General features: G+C 38.1%; 1 protein-coding gene and 1 non-coding gene across 2 annotated transcripts; both read right to left on the minus strand.

Moving 5' to 3' along the window:
- Positions 1-372: 372 nt before the first annotated feature.
- On the minus strand, positions 373-2,547 carry LOC103955178 (PAN domain-containing protein At5g03700). The gene has a single exon (XM_009367060.3). The coding sequence runs from the start codon at positions 2,301-2,303 to the stop codon at positions 804-806; it is 1,500 nt and encodes a 499-aa protein (XP_009365335.3). The 5' UTR covers positions 2,304-2,547; the 3' UTR covers positions 373-803.
- Positions 2,548-10,444: 7,897 nt separating this feature from the next.
- On the minus strand, positions 10,445-10,525 carry TRNAL-AAG. The gene has a single exon. It is a non-coding gene; the product is annotated as a tRNA-Leu (tRNA).
- Between the last annotated feature and the right edge of the window lie 447 nt (positions 10,526-10,972).

A 10,972-nucleotide genomic window follows, 5' to 3' on the forward strand; every position in this document is an offset into this window, starting at 1 on the left:
GCGGGCATAGTGCCAATGAAATCCATATTTTTACAATAAGTTCTAGAACCTCAAATATTAAAAACTTTAACTTCCCGGTGGATGATGCGGGTTTACATTATCCTTGCGGATTTACATCATGATCACATACATTCGGTTATCTGTTATCTCAATGGAAGATTCTGAGAAGACTGACAAGTATACATGACGTGGTACTGTAAGTTTTAATATGTTTCATACTTATCAAAACACTATAATCACTTACTTGGAAAAGAAGACATTTTGACCTTGCAGATGCAACCCACGAACGGATTAAAGAAACCCTAATAAGCCTATAATTAGCATACTAAAGTCCATAGGATTAGTCACAACTATGTAAACCAATATGGAGAATGATCAAATAGCATACCATATTCTACCATTACTCAATGTTGATCATCGATACAAAGCCCTTGAAGGCGCACTAATCTCAATACAAGGTCACTATCAATGGGATTAGGCGGGCTCCACCCAATCATTTGTCGTACAAATTTAAATACAATAAGGATTAAGTCTTGGACCCCCACCATCACAGACACAAAAGAGTTGGTGATCAACATCAATGTCGGTTAAACTGTTACTCCATCCTCCAAAGGCCCCAAACCAAAAAAATGTCATTTCATACATCATTGCCTAACGCCTCGTTTGGAGATACAATATTTTTGCTCGTAAGCATTTTTGCTATGATGTTACAATTGAAGGCCGTTTACTATTTTTCGTCCAATATAGTTAGAAATGCTTTTATTTGTCAAATAATTACTCTAGAAGCATTACTCAAACAAATCCTAACCATTTTGCCCACCCATCTCAATGGACCTAAAGCTTGCGGACCCGAGATCCTTATACGGGCCGGGTGAAGCCCCGCCATCTTGACCCATGAACCTCTTCCCCCCTCCTCCTCTCTTCCTCCTCCACACCCTAAACCTCCAAACACCCACTACCCCAACAAATATCAAAAGCGCCACACAAACCACCCCAATCCCAACCCCCACACCCACATTTATTTTCTTCCTCCCTGCACCCTCCCGCACCTTAAAATAACCCATCTTACTCTCATCCCCAACGCCCACCAAACTCTGGATCGGGTAATCCATCAAGTAACAAAACCCGGACCCGTTATTGTACACCGCGCCCCAACAGCTACAGTTCCTTTCACAAGTTCTTTCGCATTCACCGTAAGACGACATCATTTTATACTTCATCAACTCCTTGTACGGCAGCTCCACGCCGTTCCTCCTTAAAACCCGGAAGCTTTTAATTTCCCGCCATCCGGAACCGCAGAAGTCGCCGGTCTGAACCGGAAAACACTCACCGGAATGGAACTCCGTCTGGTTATTCAAACACGAACACGAAGCATTCCCGGCCCCGCACAAACCGAACGAACCGCATGGACTGGGAAGCTCGCATGTGGCGGCAATCGCCTGGAAATCCAAAGCCCAGTTGGAACCGTCCCAGTAATACGCCTTGAGGTTTCCGTCCGCTTCCAACCTGACCTTACGGAGGCCGTTGATTAGCCTTGGAAAGGTCATGAACGCTTGGATGTCGACCGGAGTTGGGTTCCCGGTTTGGTACATTCCGATGAACCCGTCCGGATCAACACGGGCGTAAATAGGTCCTTTTCCTTCGACGACTTTGGCCTTGGCTTCCATGGCTTTGCGTTTCCAGTACTTTTGGTCTGCATTTGAACCCGGTTTGAACTTGGCGAACAGACCCATGAAATTGTTCCCCAATCGCATTGAGTATAGGCCGTTCGATGAGACAAGCTTCATAGTCGATGTGAAATTCTGATTCTCGACGAGGGTATTTGTTGGAAAGTCAAAACTCTGCCATAGAACGGTGTCCTGGGTCGTTTGGATTTGGACGTTAGAGGTGTCGAGGACTGCAAGCCGGTCGCCGATTTCGGAGTGAGTTGACCAGAATACCTTCGACTGGGGATCTGAGAGGACTAGGCTACCGTTGAAGAGGAGGGTCGTGCGGTCGGACCAGCGGGCGAGTTGGGCAGGGTTAGCGAGCCAGACAGGGTCGGAGGATGGCACGTGGAGGAGGGCCAGAGCGAGTTGGGTTTTGTTGACTCGGAGGAAACCCAGTGAAAAGTTGCCGGTTGGGTCAGTGAGCACAGGTTGGAAGGTTTGGATTGAAGGGTCCGGAGTGGCTTTGAAGCCTCTGGAAAGCTCCGCTTGGGCAGAGGCGGCGCAAGGTGGTGATGTGACGTAGAGTAATACAAGTGTGAGAAAAAGAAGCTGAGGTGAACTTAGACGAGTGACTGAGTTGGTGAACGTTTCCATAGTGGAAATGAATATCAGAGAGAGAGAGAGAGAGAGAGAGAGAGAGATGACTACGGAACAAAAGCAGCCATGGGAGGGAAACAAAAGGACAGCAGCAGCTCATATATAACAATATTTTTGAGCTGCAAAACTCAAATATTATTATAACATAGCTTGACTGTTTGCAACTTGCAACATTGTTTACAATTGCCAATCTTCGACGCCAATTCTGCTCTGATTCTTATAGTTTGTTTGTTTGAAGTGCTCTGATTCTCAAAAATTTCGGAACATATATTCGGAAATTCATATATATATATTCAATTTTTTTTTTAATATTCTATAACTTTTTCGTACATACAATTTATTTTATTTTTTTCAAATTTGGCCTATGTATAAGTTCAATTAATTTTGGGCTATACTAGTACGCCTATTTTTGTAATATATAAGTGTATATTCAATATAAAAACAATAACCAAAGTATATCTAAAACTAACAATAAAACACAAAAATTGATTACAAAATATATAATTTGAGTAATTAAGTACAAAAAATCAGAAATTTTCGATTTTTTTTATAGGAATAAGTCACTTTGAAAAAATTCAGATCAAAAATTCAAAATCTCTAAATGCAATCCAATTTCTGTTCCAAATTTTCGAAAAATTATCGCATTATTGAAAATTTTATTGGCAAAATTGGAAACATCATTCCCACTTGACCCCTAGCTAGTTTTATTTAATTCATGACAACTAAAATCGTAGTGTATATATATATATATATATATATTTTTTTTTTTTTTTTTTTATTTTATTGCAAGCAATTTTTTTTTTTTAAACAAATGATATTATCTACACTAAGGGGGAAGGGGTAGGCTTAACCTCACACTAGGCTAACAATAATGTGGTTCAAATTCATCTTTGACGAGAATCGAATATAAAACCTCTCACTTACAAGTGAAAAAAATATCATTATACTGTAATACTAAGTGGCTATTGTAAACAATATTTACACTAAGGCAAAAGAGGAAATTTAAACTTGAAACACATTGCATTAAAGAGGAATGCCTTGTTCATCTGACTAATCTACCACTTGTCTTCTAGTGTTACAAAAAAATTCCCAACACTATAAAGTGTAGACCTCTTTCATCATTTTATATGCATTTCTTTATACATACCTTAATAGTGGGCAACAATTAGTATGTTAATAATTAGTCAACGAATTTGGTGTTGACCTTTTTTTTTTTTTTTTTTTTTTGTTTAGTTTGCAGACTTGGTGTTGATTATTGAGAACGACATATTGTTTTCTTTGTTTGTTCTTTAGCTATTCCGATACAACCGTTTTATGACTTGTGTGGGAGTTGGAGTTAGCCATTTTCAAAGTAGGGAGAGAGTTGGCATCTATAAGAAAATCGTTGAAGTTCTAAAAATGTTTTCTGAGGTTGGCTACTTTCTATTAGCAGCACTTTGAATAAGCTATATATATGCATATGAAGGTAGCCTATGTATATGCGTGCCATCCTCATCCAATGCCAACATCATTAAATTGAAATCAAACCAATGATGATCGAACTTATTTGTTTGTGCAATTTTTTGTGAGGATTGAATTGACGAGAACCTGCAATACAAAATCAAAGAGACTAACACCGGTGTGGTGTTTGTCACAGAGCCTTTGATGCCTATGTGATGAGAGAATTCTTGGTTTGTGTAAGTGTAGCTAGAGATAAATTAACCTAAAGAAAAAAGGATAGAGGCTTGGCTATTTATAGGCAAACAAAGGAGTAAACCCTATCTTGGAGGAGAGTGGTAGCTTGTCTACAACACCGATGTGGAAGCATTCTGCAAGGTTATTGCAGATGATGCTCCAACCCCCCCCCCTCCCAAAAAAATGTCTCAATTAAACTTCAGACATTCCCAATAAGTGCAGCGACTGATAAGCGGATCGATTGTATATCAAGGTCGCCCCCAAAAAATGTCTCGATTAAACTTCAGACGTTCCCGATAAGTGCAGTGACTGATAAGCAGATCGATAGTATATCAAGGTTGTCCGCGTTAAGGCCGTTTGGCGGCAAGATGGGCCTCAAGGACTGATGAATGTGGACTTCTTGGGCGCTCTAAGGAATAGAGGCTTGTAAGCCCATCGAGGTATGGATAATGTCTGCATGGTCTGTCAAGAACAGAACCGACATATTGAGTTGATAATACACATGTTATGCTCTAACAGGACGAAATATTTTATATTCCAACATTATTCATGTGAGATCTTTCTATCAACCACCCCTTTTACATTTATTTCATTTTAACGTTTTTTTATTTCGCTTGTGAGGTAGAAAATTTTCAGCGAGGAGATGCTTTGTCACGTAAGCTGAGTGACAAGTTCTATTGAGTTGGGGCACTCGCAGCCAAAGTTTTAGTTTTTTTTTCGACATTGATTGACAAGTTCTATTGAGTATAAGCTTTAAGACAAATAATGTCAAGAATTGGATTCTTTTCCATGATAACCAAAAAAGAAAGACACATATAAATGTGTGTGTAACTATGTATAAATAGGATTTAAGTTCTTGAATGTTTAATGTCGAAATTGTAGTGCTCCAGAGTATTATATACGTCAGGATTTTTTATCGTTAGTTTTAAGTTTTATATCCTTAACAAAAAAATTAACGGTTAAAACCTCTAAAACTATAAAATACCCTAGAGTATACCAAAAAATGTCAATTCAATGTTTCGTGCAAGATGTCAATGAATTTGATTCATCCAGAAGGGGAGAAATTAAAGATACCATCATCAGGTGGGCGCCAGGTTTGACATTTTCAATAACGCATTGAATCAAGGGTTGACTTCTATCTAAAATGAATTGGGAAGAACTCCAATCTCCATTCAAGAATTTTCAATATTACCATTAATATATAGTTGCATGTTGTTTGACCTAATTGCAGAATACAGTTAATTACATATACATATATATGATATTATAAACATATAATTTATGAATATATATATATGTATATATATATATATATATATATATTGATTCAACGGATCAAAAGATACACTAACCCTACCAGGCATATCTCTTCAATTCAAAGCCATTTGATATGTCTGAATCATTCTTTCTCTCTTCCAAGATTTCGATCACTCTTTTGACCTTTCACCCTACATATGTCTATTTACGCCATTTTTCTCCTCTCTGCTCCTCTGCTTTGATCTTCTTTTCTTTCTTAAGGTCTTGAACAATGACCATTGCACGTCTCAGCCGTTTCTTCAATGAACAAAGCCTTACTTTTCTCCAAGAATAGAGAGCTTGCGAACTAGATCTTGACTTTTGCCTATATATCTAATTGATTGTCTGAGTCCGGCTCACTGCACGTGCACATGGTGGTGATGGCCTCACGTTTCTTCATTGAGGAATGTGCAACTCTCTTATTTGGACTTTTACTTAGAGTAATGTTAGGAAAACTAAATTTGTAGACTAAATTTTGTAAACTAAATTACATAGAAGTTAATGATTGGATTATCACTTAAATATTGATAAACATGCTCATTTTCCATTAGTGACAGTGTGACATATCATTTATTTTGTAAATTTAGTCTCTTTGGTATTTTATCGTGTATTGTCACCTGATAATTGAAACGGTCTACTTTCTATATCACCCTTTAAAGATCACTGTTGTAAAAAAATAAAAATAAAAATAAAATAACTAAATCAAAACTTGTTGAGTCATATAATGGTTATTGATAGGATTTTTACCACCTGCAAAAGTAAGGATAAAAACACTTAAAAATATTTGCAAGAGTACAAGGTTGTCATTGTGACATCCCACATCGCCCAGGGGACTGATCCTTATATGTATATTCCATTTCTACCTAGCACGAGGCCTTTTGGGAGCTCGCTGGCTTCGGGTTCCGTGGGAACTCCGAAGTTAAGCGAGAAGAGGGCTAGAGCACTCCCAGGATGGGTGACCCTCTGGGAAGTTGCTCGTGAGTTCCCAAAAACAAAACCGTGAGGGAATGGTAAGCCCAAAGCGGACAATATCGTGCTACGGTGGTGGATCGGGCCCGGGAAGTGGTCCACCCCGGGCCGGGATGTGACAATTTGGTATCAGAGCCTAACCCTGGCCGTGGTGTGCCGACGAGGACGTCGGGCCCCTAAAGGGGGTGGATTGTGACATCCCACATCGCCCAGGGGACTGATCCTTATATGTATATTCCATCTCTACCTAGCACGAGGCCTTTTGGGAGCTCACTGGCTTCGGGTTCCGTGGGAACTCCGAAGTTAAGCGAGAAGAGGGCTAGAGCACTCCCAGGATGGGTGACCCTCTGAGAAGTTGCTCGTGAGTTCCCAAAAACAAAACCGTGAGGGAATGGTAAGCCCAAAGCGGACAATATCGTGCTACGGTGGTGGATCGGGCCCGGGAAGTGGTCCACCCCGGGCCGGGATGTGACAATTACATCCCACATCGCCCAGGGGACTGATCCTTATATGTATATTCCATCTCTACCTAGCACGAGGCCTTTTGGGAGCTCACTGGCTTCGGGTTCCGTAGGAACTCCGAAGTTAAGCGAGAAAGGGGCTAGAGCAATCCCATGATGGGTGACCCTCTGGGAAGTTGCTCGTGAGTTCCCAAAAATAAAACCGTGAGGGAATGGTAAGCCCAAAGCGGACAATATCGTGCTACGGTGGTGGAGCGGGCCCGGGAAGTGGTCCCACCCGGGCCGGGATGTGACAATTTGGTATCAGAGCCTAACTCTGGTCGCATGTGTGCCGGCGAGGACGTCGGGCCCCTAAGGGGGGTGGATTGTGACATCCCACATCGCCCAGGGGACTGATCCTTATATTTATATTCCATCTCTACCTAGCACGAGGCCTTTTGGGAGCTCACTGGCTTCGGGTTCCGTAGGAACTCCGAAGTTAAGCGAGAAAGGGGCTAGAGCAATCCCATGATGGGTGACCCTCTGGAAAGTTGCTCGTGAGTTCCCAAAAATAAAACCGTGAGGGAATGGTAAGCCCAAAGCGGACAATATCGTGCTATGGTGGTGGAGCGGGCCCGGGAAGTGGTCCCACCCGGGCCGGGATGTGACAGTCGTAGTATAACAGCTCAAGCAAGATCTTTTTCCACATGGATTGAATAAATAATTTGTGTTTAAACTAATTTTTAATTAATTATTTGAAACAAGGTTTGGAAAAAATTGATTTTGAAATTTTAAATAATAAAAACGAATTTTAAATAAAAACAATTAAAGAAATTAGCAAAGTAAAGAAAACAAAAGAAAACGTTTTTGAAAATTAAAGTTGTGAAAGCCTAGGGTTCTGCTGTCACCTTTAACAATCCTACACAATTTTATCAATTACTTATGAATTTCTACATACATGTTTTGAAGGTTAAGTTTTCCTAATGCATATTTTCCTTGTGATGTTTAAGTGAAAATATGTATCTAACATGCAACCCGTCTATGATGTTCATATCAAATATAAACATGCAAGACTCATTAAACTTTGTGAAAACCCTTTGAAAAACCATGCAACCCTTAAGAGCATGATGTTCGCCTTAAGTGAACTTACAATTACTAATCACAAGAAGCCCTCTTCAATTTCAGGGTGATGTTCCAACAGAAATTGCATCAAATTACTTGTCTAAAAGCCCCTAATGGTCGCGAATCACTAAGACAATTAGATAGTTTAATCACGGTGATTAATAATTCCAAGCAAGCATGCATCTATTCATAAGCAAATTAATAAAATCACATATTCATGCTAAGGCTTGTGGCTTCGCCCTAGCAAAAGAACTAGTTACAAACAACTATAAAAACTAAAGAAAAAAATATTGAAAACACCTTGTAGGTAAAAAGTCTGAAGTTCTCCAAAATAATGCGTGCCTTCTCCCCCCAAACCCTAATGGCTAAAAAACCATGTTTATACTCTCCAAATTAAAACCCTCATAGAAAAGGTTTTCTAAAAACTAAGAAATAAAATAATAAAAGGATAACTAGGAATTACATTCCTATTATGACTAGGAAATATGCCCACCACAGATATAGCAACGTTTCTGGACGAGCTCCAAAACAGGCCCAAAATAACTCATATTAAAGATTATGACCTCCTCTTCAAGTTCTAAGAAGAGCCTAAGTCCAAAATCCATAATCTTCCAGCCCAAAAGTTGCAAATAGCTCTGTAACCCAATCTGCCAGCACTACACGCTAGTCATAAATTAATTCGCCACAATCAGATGCTTCGGGATAAAATTAAGAAATTTTGAGACAACCTTCTTGACAGATTCACGAACCCGGTCCAATTGGAATCACTCAAAAAATTTCCCGTTTGATTACTTTATACTCATAACAAGTTTGCATATCATACATTAAAAATGCATAATAAAGCATCAAAATCTCACCAAAATAATAATCAAAATATACCAAAAATAAGGAAATAATATACAATATAAAATCGACTCATCAGTTATCCAATAAATGGATCAAATAAGTTTCTGACTTATACACTTAAATTTTGATAATGTTAACCGAATAGTTAAATAATTTCTGATTTGGTGGATTTTTTGCAGGGTTGATTTTGAAAGGTGATTTAAAAAGTAGATAGTTCCAATCATCGAGAAAGACTTGCATAATGAGAAGGAGAACCGATAAGGTACAAGTGAGAATGTTACTAGCATCTCCTTTATCAATTGTTGTAGTATGGAGACTCAAACGAGTGGTTAGTATCATGTTAACTTTAACAATTGATTAAAGCTTCAGCGCTTTTGTGTATTTGTATGTATAAAAATTAAATTAATGGACAAACTAAAACTCGATGAAAGATGAAAATATATAATACCTCGATTTACATTCGTAATTTGACATGCATAATTAGATATTAGCATGCCTCGATTAGAGAAAACACGAGTACAATGAATATGCTAAAGGGAAAACCAAGTAAGATTTTATTCTGCATGCGTAAGATTTTTTGGTAAGAAGAAGACAAGAACATTGACGGTTTAGAGTTTTAAACTATATTTCATTTGACTAATAAATCATGATATTTAGCAGTTTCTGTGAAGCAGCCGTTGGTATTCATGTATGTCGGCAAGGCAAACAGCTGCTGCACTGAAAGTATTTGCACACTTGCGCAGCATCTGAACACTGCCCTGTCCAGAAAGAGAGAGCTCAGTCGATCAGTTAGATTAAATAGTCGATCATATTATATGAACAGTAACACTTTTACCTAATATTACTAATCTATTTGTTATAAAACCAGCAGACATAAATAAACACACACACAGAGATACACACACACACACCATATTACTAATCTATTTGTTACAAAACATTCACGGGTTCTGCAAATATATTAAAAATTTCACAAAACTGTGAATATTTACGTTTATAAAACCAGCAGACATACGTACACACATACGTACATATATCAACTTGGATCTGCATGCATATAGCTGGCATGGTCATGGCTTTTCTGTGTTCCTTCAATTCTGTGTCTCAATTGGGACTAAATCGATCCGTATTTTATTCTTAAAGAGAGAAGCTTCTAGATATACATCGGGTCAGTTTTTTTGGATTTAGGTCGGTTTCAAAACAACTATTTAAGTAAATAGGTCACTTAAATCTAACTTGGTAAGTTAACAAATCACTCAAGTTAACATGTTAAACTAAAAGATCACTCGTTTCAGGTGTTAAGTTAGCAAATCACTCAATTTTAACTTGTTAGCAACCGATTCTATAACTCATGAATTGCAATCCAGAATCCAAGAACAGAATTTTTCAGAAGAAAAAACCAATTCATTTCCACAAATGCAGACAAAAACATCGCATGCAACCAATTCAGATTTAAAACCATTGAATTCTGAAAACAAAACATTCCTTGTGTGTAAAGAAGAATTATTTCCTTAAATTGTGCGACAAAGTGTCGACCATCCAAAGCCAAGAACTATGCCAAACCTTAGACAAATAAAAGTCCAAGATGAAATATAATTTGATTAAAGAACAGAAAACTACAAGATGATAGAGAGTTTGAGCTCCTTGATTTTTTTATTCAGTTTCCTAAAGAGATTTCTTCATTCCCCAGACAAAATGCAAATTGTATTGGACCTTTTATAATTAAATATCCGTAACGAGTTGGGCCCAAAACAGATACAAATTTTTTGAAAAAAAAAAAAAAAAATTGAATGTTGAGAGTGGGATTTGAACCCACGCCCTTTCGGACCAGAACCTTAATCTGGCGCCTTAGACCAACTCGGCCATCTCAACTTTGTTGTCAATTGTCGAAAGCATAATAAAATATTTTAAATTATGTTTCCATAGGCAAATTACATCCCAATAAAAAATGGTGGATATATTTCATTTACAATGCCAAAGTTCTATTCAATGTTATGGCCTGTTTTACTGAAGGGAGAGAGTGGCAGAGGGGGATGAAGAAGGGTTTGAGGAAGTTCGCGTTATTTCTTATGTATAGTGCTTTTATTTATAGTAGAATTGATAGGATTTCTTACTTTGCAAGTAATACAATCATAAAGGAATAGGATATTCTAGTATCCTAATTACATTTTACTAGTGATTTGTACAATCACATGTGTTATAATTAATATTGCAACGTTCAAGCTATTTTTTTTCTCAAATCTGGAAAGAAAAGCTCTCCGGACTCTAATGTTGTAATATCGAAGCACCTCTTTGTACCAATTCAATGAACTGTAAAAA

Source organism: the organism of the source record quoted next, unplaced genomic scaffold (genome assembly GCF_019419815.1).
Source record: "Pyrus x bretschneideri cultivar Hongxiangsu unplaced genomic scaffold, Pyrus_bretschneideri_v1 Contig47, whole genome shotgun sequence".
NCBI lineage: Eukaryota > Viridiplantae > Streptophyta > Magnoliopsida > Rosales > Rosaceae > Pyrus > Pyrus x bretschneideri.

Coding starts and splice junctions, on each gene's coding strand:
- LOC103955178 (XM_009367060.3), bottom strand. CDS start 2,303: ATGGAAACGTTCACCAACTCAGTCACTCGTCTAAGTTCACCTCAGCTT.